We start from the raw sequence: 17,619 nt of genomic DNA on the forward strand, positions 1-17,619 counted from the left end.
CATTAATCTCTAATCTGTTTGAAGAATATGTCCTGAACCCCTGTTCCTCAGTATTGTACCTTAAAATGAACACAGACACACAAAAACATCTAAAGCAAAACCTGAGTTACACCATGTGAATTGCTGTGTCCTTTTCAGTGAGCACTGCTAGGAGGGAAGTTTCAGGTCAGATTGTTTCTCCCAGTAGCTGTATGAATTTGACCTGTTCAGGGATTTTCTGATCTCTCTATAGAGGTCTTGCCCTCTACTGAATAAAATAACTTCTTAATTTTTTTTTTAAATTTCCTATTATACAAAGGAACCAATTCAACTGTGAACAAGTGATCTAGATTTCTTCCAGCTCTTCCAGCACCTAAAGAATGAGTGCCCAATTCCTAGTTGCTAGACCAAACTGTCCCTTTGATTGTACTGCACAATGCCCTCCTCCACAGAGACATTCTGCAAGTAGGGATAATGCTGAATTGAAAATAAATGATAATTCAAAGCGATGTCATTATATATATTTCTATATTAAATATCAAATATTTCTCTATTAAATTAGAAGGCAGGGACTAAAAATGTGTGATCTGGGTAGTGCATTTTTGTTGTCTTCTAGGTTCCCAGATGTGTTTATAGCTTGGCCAGTTTATCTACTACTTGTAAATAGGTTAAACAAAGTTCATCTTCAGCTAGTCCTGTGTAACTAGGAAATAATTGGGGAATACCTTTGGTTTTGACAGAGGTCTCCAGAAACTACTACTGCATTTAGTAGCTCCTAAGAATAAGGAAGAAAATATGCAAATGTTTTACAGTGACAACGTGAAGAGATTTTGCCCTTTGCTATGTTAGTGATAAAAAAAAAGAAATGCCAAGGATTATACAAGCTGCAAAGCAAGTGCCCAATGCAAATAATTTGAAAGATCCATTGAGGGCCATGAAGATGATCAGAGGGTTGGAGCATGTCTTCTATGAAGACAGGCTGAGACAACTGAGCTTTTACAGCCTGGAGAAGTGGACACTCTGGAATGACCTAATTGTGGCCTTCCAGTACCTGAAGGGAGCCTACAAGAAGTTTTGACAGCAGCATGTAATGACAGGACAGGGGAATGGCTTCAAACTGAAAGAGAGTAGCTTTGGATTGGATACAAGACAGAAACTTGTTACAGTGAGGGTGCTGAGCCTCTGGTACAGGTTGCCCAGAGGAGTTGTGGGTGCCCCATCCCTGGAAATGTTCAAGACCAAGTTGGAAGGGACTTTGAGCAATCTGGTCTAGTGGAAGGTGTCTCTGCATGTGGCAGGGGGCTTGGAACTAGATATCTTTAAAGTTCCTTCCCACCCAAGCCATTCTATGATTCTATGATTTTTTCCTGAAGATTCAAGACAGCTCCTCTTGTACTAAAACATGATGTCACGTTGTCATTCCTACAACACCCTGATTTATACTATAGATTTTTTCTGTAGTTAACTGTTTCTGCCACTCATCTTAAGTGAAAAAGGATAAAATAATTATACTTTTGACTCACCAGCTATACTATTGTTCACATATTTTCTATTTTGCAGGAGGTCTCAGCATGAAGTAAAAGAGAACATTATCTGCTTTATTGTACTGGGGTCTCTGTTTTTTCAGACATTGCACTTGCAAGTAAACTTGTTTATAAAATGCATCTAGTGACTGATGAAGACTATCTATAGAGGAAGGACAGTGGAAAGAAACATGGTGTATACTGTTGTTTAACATTTCTTTTGCACAAAAGTATTTGCTGCCTGCAAACACTTTTGCAGCTAAAGAAATACCTTTCATGACATGGCCAAATATTTGAATGCTAGCTGTGAGTGTTCCATTGCTAAATTTAACACTGACTCTGTCTGGCTGGCAGCAAGATTTTGTTTTTCCATATCTTTCTCTCTTTCTCTGTCTTCTAAATCAGTATGCTCTACTTGCCTCCTTAATATCCTGAAGATTTAAACAATGGCTAGGCAATAAATATTGATTTTCTGCATTTAGTTGTGGAAAACAGAATTCAGTTTTAATCATTGGAAGTGTTTTCCACTGGCTTAATGAAAAGTGATCTGAAAAAAGTTTGCATCTTTAATAACAGGTGCAACTTCACTTCTTTTCCATTTATGCTTTGATAAACATAATTCCCCTGATTGATTCCTAAACCCGTGAAGACTAATGGATCAAAGTCTGGTAAAAAATGATAAGAAGTTTGTTTCCATTTTCTTCTTAGTTCAAATAAAAAATAAATGGAAGTCAAGGGTTTTTGGGAGCCACAGTACTGAGATCACAAGTTTGACAGTTTTGAGACTGGTGATGTCAACAAATGTAATGTGTTTCTTCTAAAATTATTTATAGGTAACCCACTATTAACCAGCAAAGTCAATGTTATAATAAATGTTTTGGATGTCAACGAGTTTCCTCCTGAAATTTCAGTTCCATATGAGACATCTGTATGTGAAAATGCCAAGCCAGGACAGGTATTTCAAATTTGTTATGTTTGCTCTTTTGATTTTTCTTTCCTTATTATTTATAGCAGTAGAAATTTCTGGGTTTAAAAATTACATCAATTCTTCTACAAACAAGATGTCTGTGTTGGAAATACATATTGGAATTCTGTTTGTTGACTTTTATGGTCAATTTGCAGTCTATTTTTTTTTTAAATTTCTCCAATTATATGGGCCTGAGCCACCCTTTATTGTGCATTTAATATCATTCAACCAAAAGCCATCACTAGCATTTTAATATAAAAAATAAATTTTAAATACCGTGAATATACAGTAAATCTTTCTGATTTTTATCAAAGCAAGACCTTTTGAGTTCTCTGGTGATTATAGAATTGAGACTTCTTACCTCCACTGTGCAGTGTTTTGAAGGAATGACAGTAACCCGGCAAGATCTCACTTTCAATGGTTTTGTTTGATGTTCACTTTGCACTTCTACAAAACTGCTTCTTTTGGAAGAGTGAACTGATTCAGAATTAATCTGGTTTCAGGTGATACAGACCATCACTGCAGCAGATAAAGATTTGTCACCAGCTGGGCAAAGGTTTTCCTTCAAACTGTCATCTGAGGCTTCCAACAAACCAAACTTCACAGTCCATGACTACAGAAGTAAGTTGGTTACCCATAACTCTCAGAGCAGCATAGTTACAATGATAAATATGTTTACTTCAATTACAGTTGTGTGTGCAAACCTAATATTTTTCTTTGACATTTCTAATTGCTAAACTCTCTGGGACTTATATTAATATAAATTCAGGTCTTGCACCTTTTCTTATTTTTAGGGGCAGGAATTGTCAGAACACCAAAGGCTGAGATTTCCCTACAGGCCTTCAAAAACACTGCTACCTGTTTTATTTTCTTCCTTTTTATCATTCAGTATCTCAGGAAGAATCCATATGCCAATGCAGGTATACCTTTAAACAAGGCACTATTGCTGTCTTGTTTAAATACAACTTTGCTAACCATTTTCAAAGTACCCAGATATTGTGCTTTCTTGAGGATACGTAGTCCTGCAGAAGAGTGAGTTCTAAATATCGACAGAGCTGCTGAAGTACAACACCCTTAATAACTTGGAAATTTATACAACTGGCATCCCTGATTTTTCTTCCAATTTTTGTCATAACTGAATATACTTTTTTCTCCTTTGTAACTTGAACTCTTTTGTTAGATGGCAAAGAAAAAAACCAAGACAAAAAAATTTATTTATTTTTTTCTACTGTAAGCATCTTCAAGGATGTAGTCTTGTGAACAGACACAGCTAAACCAAAACTGTAGTAAATTTTCATCACTAGCTACTTTAGTCAAATAAGAGAAAAAAAAGTATTTGAGCTATTAGATGATCTTTAAATTTAAATTACACTTCAAAGAAAGAACATCTAAAGCCATCCAACAAAGTTCAAAAACATCGACTGTGCGGGTTATAAGTATCACTATGTAAAAAAGTCTATAATTCTTAATTTTTTCATTGCTGTTTTCAATTTAAATTTGAGTTTACATCATTTGTGAGGTAAAGGTTCCTTTCTCGTGAATTAAGCCCTTTCTTGGGTTTTCTTGTGACCGAAGCCCTTAAAAGTGCTAGAAATTAATACACCAATTGAAATAAAATTGCAAAAGCCTTTTTATAGCCTTTAAAAAAAATGAATTTAAATTATGTATATGGCCGGCATAACTTTTGAAGCCATGCACTATTGACATTGTTACGTAATAGAAAACTAAAGCCAACAACATAATAGAAAACTAAAGCCAACAACCACTATTAATCCTGAAGAAAGGCCAGGGAGAAATTAATTTGAAAAAACAAACTGTGCTTCTTTTCTCTTTATGTATAACTCTCCTGTGAGGCTGATACAATGAAAATGGTTTATTCTGAAACTAAATAGTGGCTTTTATCTTTGTGTGTCATAGATTGTTAAAAAGATTGAACTGATGAGCCAAGAACTTCACTTAAGGATTCGTAAATAGAGAATATAGTGAAACCATTCATAATATTGTAGACATGAATAATAGTATCTTATAAAACCAAAACTATGTAGATCTAACACATTTTATCAAATGGCATTCAAACAATTCTCTTGAGACAGAGAGCTCAATGAATATGAAGGATAACTTTACAACAGATCCAGGTTCCCTTACTTCTGTTCTTGGAAGATTAGGGCATTACTTTGCTCTGGAACATATTTTAAGGCCCCTATGGGTAGAATCTTCATGATTATATAGTCTTAGAACATCAATACTATGTATTTCTAAATACCTTTAATATTTTTTTTAAGATTTCTTTAAATCATTAAATCTTTAATTTCTTTAACTTCACCAAAGTTGGTTTATTTTTTGCTTTTTTTTAATAATAATTACAAAGTTCTGCTTTAAAAAGAAGTCTTCTTAGGTAATTTTAGCAGATTCAATTAATCAAAAAAATTTTTAAACTTAGTAAGTCTATACAGTAATTACAGCTTTTGTAAACTGTGATTAGCATGCGAGTTTGGTGAGGAAATTGTACAAATATTATTAGATAATTAAATTTCCCCTTTTTAACCAGTAATGTTGACACTGAGATGACTTTGGATCTCAGTAGTCTGTTAATGAAGCTTCATTACTGTATAAAAACAAGTGCAACATTCTGATAAAAAGTGGAAACCACCAAGACATAAAATTTTGAAAGTATTTCCTAACATTTAGAAACAAAAAAAAAGATAAAAAAGAAGTATGCAATTTGTTACAATGTAAGGAACAAAAAAACCCCCATAAAACCTTTTTTCATTTTTGATGATTTGCAAAGATATTAGGAGAAAATATGTCCAAACAAAAATCCTCTCTTACAATATCATCTGCCTTTTGCTTACTAAAAAAAGTGGAGGAAGTTCTGTTCTGTGCACAGTTTAGAGGTGTAGTAACACAACATTATTTTCATTGGAGAAACCTTTTAAAAGCAAGTACCATTTTTCTTTTAGGTTAGCAATTATGTTTGTAAGAAGCAGGTACTTCGTGAAAGCAATTTTTTTTCTATTTTTTGAGGACACAGTGCTGTTCTCTGTAGTACAATTAATGATTTTTCAAGTAAAGGTGGCATTTAAAAATTTTAAATATATCAAGAAGCCTTAATCCCATGCTATTCTATACAACTGAAAATCATGGGTAGTCTGATACTTCAGCAGATGTAACTTCAGCAGGTATTCTTGTGCTGCACCCAAGAGAAGCCAGGCCCCAAACTTCAGAATATAACTTAATGAGTTCTGGAGTGAGACAGAAGCTCAAGGTTGCCTTTCAGCAGTACTGAGATCAATCCACAGTGTTAATAGAAGTGATGCCCTGCCAGAGCTGGAGTTCTTCCAAAGGGAGCACAGATCTCCCTCTTCCTGCTTTGCTGGCCTCACTCTGCTCTCTGGAGGGCAGCTTCCATGTGGAGTACACTCCATTGCTCATGTAAGAGACAGAATTTCCTTTTCTCACACATAGCCTATAAATTAATTTATTGCCAACAGATTGAAGAACCAGAAGCTATCTCAGCTTCTCTAGACTCTTCTGTGTAGAGTTCAAACACCTACCTCTGTACATATTTTCAAAAGAACTTTGAAAAATTGAAAGGGGTCAAAAGAGAGCAACAAAAAGTGTTCAAAACCAAGGAGTTAAGAGATTTATATGATTTCTTCTTCTCAAAGGAGGATGGAAAGTCATTTATTTGTATTGTAAGCTATTAAAGTGATCTTCAATGTTTCAATTAGAGGAAAAAAAATATAAATAATTCTAATAATAGAAATATGGAAAAAATAATAGAAAAAAGATTAAACTGAATGTCTTCAAATTAGTTCTTAAACTTTTTATACAGTGCAGATGATTAATCATAGACAGAAATAAAAAGCTGAAGATGGAAGCTGGTTTGATTCCAACTATTCTGAGATATTTTTTCCTTTTCAAAACTAAGTGTAACTGAACTTGACCTGTCCATGTTTGAGTTTGATGAAAAGGTGTCTGAAGCATTTTTTTAGCTATTCACCTTCTCAGTGATGTCTAATCATAACATACATAATTTTGGATATTTAGGGTTCCTTCTTATTGTCCTTAATCAGAACTCCATACCAGTATTTGAGTGTGAAATTCAGCACCCTGAATCCTTCTACCTTGTAACCAACCTCTGGGGCATAAAAACCATCATGTGATATCTTGTAAAATATTTAATAAAGAATATACATGACATGGAAAAATGGTAATTGCAGCAGGTTATTTTCATTTATTTCTGTCATCTCATTAATTCCCTGCCAAATTAATTTTAGTTTTGTTTTAAATGTAATTATTTTAATCTTTACATCAATTCCTTGCTACTTTGATTCAGAAAAGCATCAATAACTGACTGGGAAGAAATGACAAAGTCTAGAAGTGGATTAATTGATGGAAATTCTACTAATTTACTAATTTTTTAGTACTCATTTAATTTCTCTCGTTATTTTTAACGGGGCAGGAAAGCTAAAATTGTTGCATATTGTCCATGTGTATTACTTTGTATTTTTAAGGAAATTAATTATTTGATGCAGACATTATTCTAAATTCATATGCATTCAAAATCCTTTGGACCATAGGCTTAGAATGTAAGGAGATCAGGTGAAAAAAACCTGAAAAGTCTTCAGAATCACACTTGTAATGTTTTGTTTGGAGATTTTTTAGTTATTTTTGTCTTTGAAATTTCAGCTGTTAAGAGGTTTACAAGAAAAGAAATATTGTTTAAGGCTCTGAAAAAATAACTGTACCAGTCAGAATACAATGCCTTCTGTAATGGGAAATCAAGGCAATTATGTAATATGTCATTCACCAAGTGTCAAATATGAAATACCAACCTATTACTGCAGGTGATACAAGCTAAAATATGGAGTGAAGTACACAATAAAAATCTGCTAATGACTGTCTTGTTTTACAGACAACACAGCTGGGATTGAAACCAGGAGAAATGGCTACAGCAGAAGGCAGCAAGAGCTGTACTTTCTTCCAATAGTAATTGAAGACAGCAGTTACCCTATCCAGAGCAGCACAAACACTTTGACCATCCGTGTTTGCAGATGTGATTCTGATGGCACCATCCAGTCTTGCAATGTGGAAGCAATCTTCTTACCAGTTGGCCTCAGCACAGGGGCTTTGATTGCAATCTTGTTGTGTATTGTTATACTTCTAGGTTAGTTCTCATTAAACCCTGCAAAGAGCTTTACTCTGATTATTCACTAGCTTCCCCTAGTTTTTAAAAAAAGTCATGAAAAATGTGTGGCAGTTCATTTCTAGAAGAATATCCCAAAGCACTGCTCATGACCATGAATCTGCTAATCCATGCAATATCACTTATTACATTAGTTTTCAGTGGAACCCAAATAATATATTTTTTTAAATTATTTTAAATTACTTTATTGAAAGATTCATTTTTTAGATTATTACTGAGGTAGACAAGTCCTACTGACAGTAACAGCAGTAAGAACATAGTAAGAGCTTTTATTTAATTCTTCATGCCCACTTAAGCAAAAGGAGAATGAAGAAATGGAAGAGGAGAAAATAATTGTAACAGACTGTTACTGGCCACATCTATTTAAAGCTTCACAGGAAGCTTTTTTATTTTAGGCAGGCATTGATTTCATAAGGTGGCATTATTATTTGTTCTACCTTATATTTATGTACTGTCTTATTAACAGCCTATCCAAAGTGCATCTTACTTGGGATATAGCCTGAAGCAGCTGCTAATGAAATAAAATCAACTTTAAAGCTTACAAAGGTACCATGTGGGCTTCAGAAATCAGACTGTCTTACAGATGTTGGCCTATGCCTTGTTTTGATACTAATGGCTTCCAAGGTCCCATGATAGTCTACTGTGTACCCAAAAATAGATCCTGACACAGAATATATAACATGTGAATACCTCATTACATTTGGATAATGTAGGTGCCACTTAAGTAAATTACTAAAGACTCAGGGTTGCATAAATAGCTTCTGAGTAAGATTGGGTAAAAGTCAGGATTTCTGCTCTGTGTCAAAAAGTTATGTTTTGAGAAAAGATATTATTTCAAATCAGAACAAGAATGGCAAATGGTCACTCTTCCCATGGAATAGCAATTAAATTCACAAATATACTAATTCTGAAGAATTTAAAACAGAACCAAAAACCAAGTAAACCAAATAACTTATGTCAGTATTTTGAAGCAAGAAGAATGCTGTCTCCTTTGACACAATTCCAGTTAGAGGCAGGATGGATACACCACAACTTCTCTGCGCAACATATTCTACTGCTTGACATCCTGGTGATAAAGAACCCTTTTATTTCTAACTTTTTAATGGATTTTTCTCCATTTCATTTTATGCCCATTGCCTCTTGTCCTGTGACAGGACACCCCTCAGAAAAGCCTGGCTCTGTTTACTTCCATCCATTAGGTATTTATGCACACTGGTTAGATCCCCCTGTGCCTTCTCCAAAATGAGCAGACCTGGCTCTCTTAGCCTCTGCTAGTGTGGCAGATGGTCCCATCCCTTAATCATCTTTGTGGGCCTACGTTGGACTCACTTCAGGGAGTCCATGTGCATCTTTCAGGGAGGAGCCCAGAAATGGGCCCAGAACTCCAAGCGTGCATAAGAAGAGCTGAGCAGAGACCAATGACCATCTCACTAGGCCTGCTAGCTGTGTTTCTCCTAATGCAGTCCCAAATGCTGTTGATCTTCTTTGATACAAGGGCACGTTGATGGCTCATGGTGAGCTTGTTGTCCACCAGGATCTCAAGGCCTCATCCATCAAGCTGCTTTCTGGTCAGTTGGCCAACAGCATCTTCAGTAGGCAATTACTCCTCTCTGTGTGTGCGACTTGGAATTTCTATTTGTTGAACATCATGGAGTTCCTTTTGGTCCACTCCCTTAGCCTGATGAGATCCCTTTGAACAGTGGCACAACCACTCTTTTTTATTGCCTGAAAATTTGCTGAGGGTGCACTCAATCTCACCATCCAGGCTATTTATGGAAGTATTAAACAAAAGTAGTCCCAGTACCAAATCCTGTGGTACTTTATTAGCGATTGGCCATTAGAGATTGAGATCTGGTCTTTGAAATATCTCTCACAACCTTTATGGTCTGGCAGTTTGGCAGCTTTGCAATCCACCTCACCATCTGCTTGTATAGTCCACACTTTCTCAGGTTTTCTGAGAAGATTGTTATGCTTTCATAACAATAACAAAACCTTTGCTAGGGTTAGGATAAAATTATTGCATTTTTCTCCCTTCATCAATCAGTCACCTTATTGTAGAAGGGTATCAAGTGAGTTAAGCACAATTTCACCTTTATAAATACATGCCTGTTACTCCTACACCCCTTCTTAGTTTCCAGAATTATTTTCTCCATCACTTTCCTAAAAATCAAGGTGAGACTGACTGACCGCTCTAGTTCCCTAGCTCATTCTTCTTGCCCTACTTGAAGATAGGAGTGACACTTGCTCCAGTTCTCAGAAACCTTTCCCAGTCACCATGACCTTTCAGAAATTATCACAAATATCCTCACAATGATAGCAGCCACCTTCCTCATCATTCATATCTGTATCTCACCATATCCCATGCTCTTGTGTCAGTTGTTCAAGTATTCTCTAACCTGATCCTCTTCCACCAAAGATTACGTCTTCTTTCTTCATTCTGGTCTCAGAAACATGGAATTACTGAAGGACAACTTTACAAAAGAAGACAGTCAAAGAAGTTGCTGACTAGGTTGGCCTTTTCCATGTCATTTGGCAACAGCTCCGCTGCCCCATTCAGCAGTGGGCCCACCTTTACCTTTCTACCCTTTCTTTCTGTCTTACTTGTACTAGCCCTTCTTGCTGCCCTTTGTGTCCCTCCTGAGACAGCACCATGTGGGGTTTGTCTTTCCTTACCGCATTCCTGCGTGTTCAGACTGTCACTGCATATTCCTCCTGGCTCACCTGTCGCTGTTTTCAACTCTTAGATGCCTCTTTTTTATCACTGAGTTTAGATAAGAGCTTCTTATTCATCAATGCAGGCTTCCTGCTGCCTTTTCTTGATTTCCTGCTCCTCAGGTTGACCACTGTTGAGTTTGGAGGACATGATACTTGAAAATCAACCAGCTCTCCTAGACCCCTCTTCTCTCCAGAACCTTATAACAAGTAATTTCTTGAAGCAGATCCCTGAAGAGGCTGAAGTGTACAGTAGGATTTTTTTAAAAAGATACAGTAGGATTTTTTTTTTCTCTATTCCAAAAATTCAAAATTTGAAATTATTCAAATTATTTATTATTCAAAATTCCATTTTTTTTTCTGTAATACTCTTTGTGTCGAGGTTTTGGTTTAGTTTTTTATTCTTGTCTTCCAAGTGTAAATTTAGGGTTCTTTCTCTATTTTTCTATGCAAAATATTTTTTAAAAATATTTTTAAATGTCTCTCTGAACTAAAAACCTGAAGTCCTTTTCAATTCTATTAGTTTGCAGAGCAGGCCAGCAGGAAAAGTATTTGATACTTCCTCCAGCAGTACAGCAATCACTTAGGAAAGTTAGATTCATATGTCAAAGAGCATATAATTTTTCATTGGCTGCAGCACTGCTAAGCACTGTTCTTTTCTAAGGACAAAAGTCCCTTTGATTGCTTGTGGCTTTCAAAGAAAGATATAATGATGTGTCGTCAGAGTACCAAATTATTTCTCTGCATGTCTTAACTTCAGTTGTCTCTCATTACAGTTATTGTAGTACTGTATGTAGCACTACGGAGGCAGAAGAAGAAAGACACCCTGATGACCTCTAAAGAAGACATCAGAGATAATGTCATCCATTATGATGATGAAGGAGGTGGAGAAGAGGACACCCAGGCTTTTGACATAGGTGCCCTGAGGAATCCCAAAGTGATTGAAGATAATAAAATACGCAGGGACATAAAGCCAGACACCTTGCGTTTTACGCGCCACAGACCACCAGCAGAAGATAACACAGACATAAGAGATTTCATTAATCAAAGGCTGCAAGAAAATGATGTAGATCCATCTGCACCCCCTTATGACTCCTTGGCAACCTATGCTTATGAAGGAAACGGATCTGTTGCAGAGTCTCTCAGCTCTATAGACTCACTCACTACAGAGGCAGATCAGGATTATGACTATCTGAGTGACTGGGGACCTCGCTTTAAGATCTTGGCAGATATGTTCGGAGAAGAAAGTTATAACCCTGACAAAGTCACTTAAGTACAACTACAACAGTGAAACAAAAAGAAAAGCAAACCAACAACAAATTTAAAAGATAAACCTAAGCTTTATACAAGACACAATTACTTTGATTATAAAAGACAGCAATTGTTTCCAGCAAGTTACTACATTTATCATACTGTCAGCTTTGGTTTGATTTGAGAAAGAATGATAAATCCTGTAACATACACAGGTTTTTGTTGTTGTTATTTTGTTACTCTGGAATTACAGTGAGACAAGCTCAGGCCTACAAGGTGCAGTTTACTGACCTGACTTAGAAAGAAGGTAGCTTTCTGGCATCATGGTGGAAGAGTGGTAGCTTTTTCGTAATTCCACTAAAGTGCCTATTGAAACTTTTATCATTTAAGTGGTAAGCTGTCTGCTGTGATGGTGTTACAAAACTGAATGGTAAATCAAACATGAACTTTAAGACAAGAAGCAATAGCAACATGCTGACTTCTTTTAGAAAAAAATTGGAGATCACTTCCTGGAGTATCTAATGACTAGAACTGTGGGGGAGGAGTGGGGTGTGTACATTGTGTTTGGGGGTTATGTTTGTTGTCTTTTTTTTAAAGAAAACAGTATGTCGAGACATCATATTTCCTCTTCCAAAGTTTCACTGAAAAATTAAATTTAAAATCCTGTTGCTCACTTTGAAGATGTAAAGCCCAAATTAAAAAGGAAAAGATCTTAGCATATATTGGTGATATTTAAAATGTTCATACAAATACTACATTTTTCCAAAATAATAAAAAGATGAAAGCAGCTATTCCTTGATGTGAAGGAAATTTCCCTTGTCTCTCCCTCTTCTTTTGAAATTAGACTATTATTAGAATGTAAAAATGGAGAGGGTCTTTAAAGACTATTATTGTATTTTCAGTACCAAGACACTCCTTCCATTATAATTATCACTAAAGAAGTACATGTAAATAACTCCACACCACTTTTTTTTGCAGTTAGATTGTTACTCTGTAGTCACCATAAACATATATATTATAAATATAGTTATTTTTCCATTGATGATCTGCTACAGTTCACCATATTTCACTGCCACACCCACAGAAACTTGAGAAAACCTTTTGAGGTTGGACATTTTCTTAATTTTGTTCTTGACAAAATTTAAACAGAAGCAGAATAAATATATAAACCAGCACTTTTGTCCACTCTTTATGTACATATGCATGCCTAAATATAGCTGTGCAGATGGCAGAAGTTCAGATATGCACAAGGCATTATGTCTTGGAAAATGTCTTGCAAAACTATTTTATGTGACTTTTTTCTGATGATCTAAGGCATAGGCATTTTGTAAGGCAATGGTTTATGGCTCCCAAAATGCATATATCTTTTTATTCTCCTTCCAAAGTATCTGCAGTGGTATACAATCTGTTTGAGCTCTACTCATGATTAATGGCACTGCCAAGGTCAGCCTGAGTCTCTCTTGAACCACAAGTATTGTGTTCACCTCAGGTCTATAGCTTACCTTTTGTATAGCTAAAGAATTAATAACTATCAGATATACTTAGCTCACAAGTCTGATATTAATGTGCATAAGTTTCCCTTTACTCTCTGGGGGAAATGTAAAGATATTTCAACATTATATAACTTAATCTCTCAATAAGACTTTGAAACGCATTATAAATGAGTTTTGGATCATTCAGTAAAATTGGACAGGGTTGCATCAAAAGCACAATTGGCATAGCTTCTACCAGCAGCATGCTGAGGAAGAGACACAGCAAATGGCAACAAGGAAATGTTGTGGTTTTTTTTGTTTTCAGGAAAGGTCTCCTGTGTTCCCTAAAGACAGACTAAATCAATAAAAGCTCTCTCCTCACAGGACAGGAAAGCAGAGGAAGTGATGGAGCTCATTTGACAGCACAGAAGTTTTGTGTGGAAGATTGTTTTAAATTTTCACACATCTTGACAGTACATCAAAAGCAACTTGATACTGCACAGTGGGCCTAAAACAGAACACTGGGTAAAAGAAGAAATATTTATATTTTCTACCAGTCACAACTGAGACTTGATTCATACAAGAGTCACAACCAATTAGCAAAGGTTCCTTATGTAGTATGTTCATGGCAATGCTTCTTACACTATTGCCACAACTAAAACAAACCTCTGACTCGGATCATTTTCAGATGTGCAGTCCTGTAGCCAAACCCTGCTCTTAGCAACTGTGTTAGTCCTTTACATGCCTTTCACTAGTAAAATCACCATAAATGAGGGCAGTGTTTGACTTTTTTGACACCATGAGGCATGCTCACTCCCGAGGAAATTCTCTGTATTTGTAGCTCATACTGGCTGAACATTAGTTGTCTTGAATAGGTAGGCATTGGTTTCTAAGCTGGACAGTCTATATGTGAGCCTGACTTCCAAAATGGGTAGACAGAAAACATGATCTTTAACATGCTGCTACACATAATCTGTATGTTGCAGTGAGTGGCTGTATGTTAAATCAATACCAAAATTGAATAGCAAGTGTATATTTTTGACATTTAAGATATTTGTAGCTGAGATGCTGCTATCACATAATTGATACACATCCAGGAAGATTTTAGAAAAAAAATGTAATTAGTTACAAGAGTGCCCTTAAAATAAATAATTAAAATATTTGAAGACCATTTTTGAAGAGTGATCAAACACTTTTAACATTATAGGGGTATTTTTTGTAAACAGTTCTGTAGAACTAAGAAAAGGAATTGCTTTTCATTTATTCATAACCTGGGATTCAGGAAATTTGGGTTTGATTCCATGTTCTTTCATTCCCTTTCTAAAAGATATTTGTCAGGGTTTTAACATCTTATTTTTTAAATGATAATTAAAGAAATATGAAATTTACAAAAATTAAAATATGTCAAGGCATCTGAGATGACATTAAGTCAGTAGAATTAGGGAGCCCCAGTGCATATGCAAATTATGTATGATCAGTATCAGACATGTATCAGTTAATGTCTTCTGGCTTTACACACTATGTCTTAAAAAACACCCTTGCAGAGTCAATATGTTGAAGTGGATGTCTCTCTTCTGCCAAAACCACAAATGCTATCAGAGTGTCAAGAAGCTAAGAAAATGTATAAAAGGCACAGATTTGAGAGAATGTTTTTGTTTTAATTTCCAAAAATAGGACACTAGTGCATACTCATTTAACATAATCTCAAATGTCCCAACAATGCAAATCACAACATTTTGTAAAATACTTTCTGCATATGAAGTAATTGAAATACTTCACTGGCACAAAAATTTCCACTTTTTAAGTTAAATATTTATGATTTACACTATTGGTGCTGAAATAAAGCATTCAGCTAAGAGTGGAAGTATCTAAGGAAAGTCAACTATTAAACTTATATCACAAATGTACAGAATTGCCAAATGATTTCCTTCAGAGAAGAAGGAAAAAAAATCATCCTTGCCCTCTCAAGAAAACTGAAAATGTCAATACTTAGGGAATTTCATACAATTTCTCTGTGAAGCCAGAATATAAAAGATTATTAATATTTGGGTTTAAGTCTTCTACCACACAAATCTGAAATTACTGCTATTCTTGTAACACAAATCTGCAAAAATGACAGTGAGTCAAAGAGCAAGGATTTGGAAAGCAAAGACAGTACATTATGTCTCCTACACCAAGATGTGGTTGAATATTTTATAATTTCATGATTTTTACTTATTTTATATATTGGCTAAATTTCACTGTTTGAAATACAATCACAGTTGCTGCAGATTTACTCTAGGTTTTGGAAGCAGAGTTCATTGTAAAGCAAAGACCAATAAATGACTCAATATTTACTAATAATATTGTTCTAGAGATTGCCTTCAAATAATTCTTGCCTTGACAATAAGATTTCCATATCCTCATTTTACACTGCTAAAAATTTGGTTCTGCGGATGCTATATTCATACTAGGTTTACCTCCATTATTGATGTGAGAGTTAAGACTGTGTTGCTATGGAATAACAGATCTCTACTGAATGAATACAGGAATAAAAGGTAAAAATTCACTGGGTTAAAGACATTTAATATTACATTAATGACTGTATTTTACTTGTTGAGATTCGAGGTTGTACTGGTTTTGCAGTTATATTATTACTTTTATTATTATAAATGTTATTAGCATAGACATTTAAATCCTGTGTGTATAAAAACATATTTGAGCTTTGAAAAACTTAATGAAAGAAACTAATGAAATGACCCCCAATAATAACCCTACTGAGATGACACTTAAGTGTGAATGAAAATCAAATTTTATATTACACTCATTCACAACCTTTTTGTAATGGAAAATCTATAATAAACTGAAACCTTTTCTGTTCTTATTTAAATCAAGAATCAGATAAGTAGTCAGAGCACCACCAGCTGTTGCTATTTTGGGCAAAACTAAGAAAAGTACCTGGAGATTTTTGGTGGGACTTTGGAGTATTGGGTTTTTTTAACCTATTTATTTAATTCATAGGCTTCTTTTATTCAACTTTAGTTTTCAACTAAAATTTCCAGGTAATTTTCTTTTTTTTAATCTTAATTTCATGCCTGTTTTCCAATGGAATTGCTTCCCAGGACTCAGGGAAATCTTGTCAATGTGTATTAATACCTGATGGATGGAAGTAAACAAGGTGGAGCAAGGTGTTTCTCAGTGGTGCCCAGTGACAGGACAAGTGTTAATGAACTTAAATTGAAATGCATGAAATTCCATTAAAATGTAAGAAAAAGGGTACTTTATTGTCAGGCTGTTAAACAGTTGATCATATTGCTCAGATAAGTTGTCATGTATCCAACCTTGGAGATCTTCAAAACCCAACTGGATTTTTTCCTGAGAAACCTGCTGTAATTGGCCCTGCTATAAACAGGGAGGCTGAACTAGATAATCTCCAGAGGTATCTTCCAGCCCCATCCATTCTGTGACTTGTGATAAAATCACACTCGGACTCCTTAGCTTGAGGAAGCTCAATAGCACTAGGGGCCTAACTGCATAAGCAGAGTAGAATCATAGAATGACACAACGATTTGTGTTGGAAAGGGACCTTAAACACCTTATTTCCAACTCCCTGGCATGGTCAGGAACACCTCCCACTAGATCAGGTTTCTCAAAGCTCCATCCATAGTAACTATGATTTGCTTCTGTGAGACAGCTGAGGTAGGAGTGAAGGAATAGAGTAGTAATCTATACAGTTACTAGCAATGAGGACAGGGTGGAGAGGGATAAATTACTTACTGCAATTTCCAGTACAAGAAGTAAGGGGCATCACATGAAACAAGTGGATGTAAGGGTGAAATTAAAAAAAAAACAGATGTGGTTCTTCACATGATGACTAGCTGAGGGAGTCATGGAGGCTCAGAGTTTATACAGGTTGAAAAAGATGTTTGAGAAAGTCCTGAAAAACTGATAGTTTTTGGGTTGCTTAATACATAGGGATCATATCTGGCTGAATGTGTTTTTGAATAGTGCTTGATTAGTATCTGGGAAGTCTCATAACATGGTTGGTTTCTCAGTGTTTTGCTGGGATCTCAGCTTCTGCCGGCGCTGAGTAAAAGTTTACTACCCAAGTTTGACTAACTTATTTTCCTATTATGATTTTATTGTAAATTTACTTGATCTTCATATCAACATTCCTTCAGTTCTAATTTTCCAGATCACATAGATAAAAAGCTTTTTTCTTATTTATTACATATCATATGCTTATATGCATGCATATTTTGGTATTTCCCTCAGATTTTAACCATTGGAATTTCTGTATTTCCTTCAATACTGCACACCTTATACAGACCTTACACTTTTCTGTCCTTAACAGGGACAATAACACTGATTGCTGCTAAGGCTGAGGCTTAGTCTATATTTAAAAAAAAAATCATTGCTGCATAAAGAAGATAACCTCTACAATACATGTCCTCTTTTGCATGTGTTTCACTTTGTTACCTGTCTTGAGTACATCCCTGTGTTCCAAGAACACCTGAAAAAGAGAGA

The 17,619-nt window shown here is 35.4% G+C and overlaps 1 protein-coding gene across 4 annotated transcripts in view; it reads left to right on the plus strand.

Annotated features, from left to right (window-relative positions):
• The window catches only part of CDH12 (cadherin 12), a 643,007-nt gene extending 625,606 nt beyond the window's left edge, over window positions 1-17,401 (plus strand). For 3 of the 4 annotated variants that reach the window (XM_054515894.1, XM_054515891.1, XM_036406719.2), the window contains 4 exons: window positions 2,336-2,457; window positions 2,973-3,090; window positions 7,388-7,639; window positions 11,167-17,401. In XM_054515894.1, the coding sequence (XP_054371869.1) occupies window positions 2,336-2,457; window positions 2,973-3,090; window positions 7,388-7,639; window positions 11,167-11,663 (989 nt within the window). In that variant the 3' untranslated portion in view covers window positions 11,664-17,401. Of the gene's footprint in view, window positions 1-2,335; window positions 2,458-2,972; window positions 3,091-7,387; window positions 7,645-11,166 lie in introns of those variants that run through there. The other variant, XM_054515895.1, reaches the window with a different exon arrangement.
• Window positions 17,402-17,619: the final 218 nt, after the last annotated feature.

The sequence above is a fragment of the Molothrus ater genome, chromosome 1 (genome assembly GCF_012460135.2).
Source record: "Molothrus ater isolate BHLD 08-10-18 breed brown headed cowbird chromosome 1, BPBGC_Mater_1.1, whole genome shotgun sequence".
NCBI classification, from domain to species: domain Eukaryota; kingdom Metazoa; phylum Chordata; class Aves; order Passeriformes; family Icteridae; genus Molothrus; species Molothrus ater.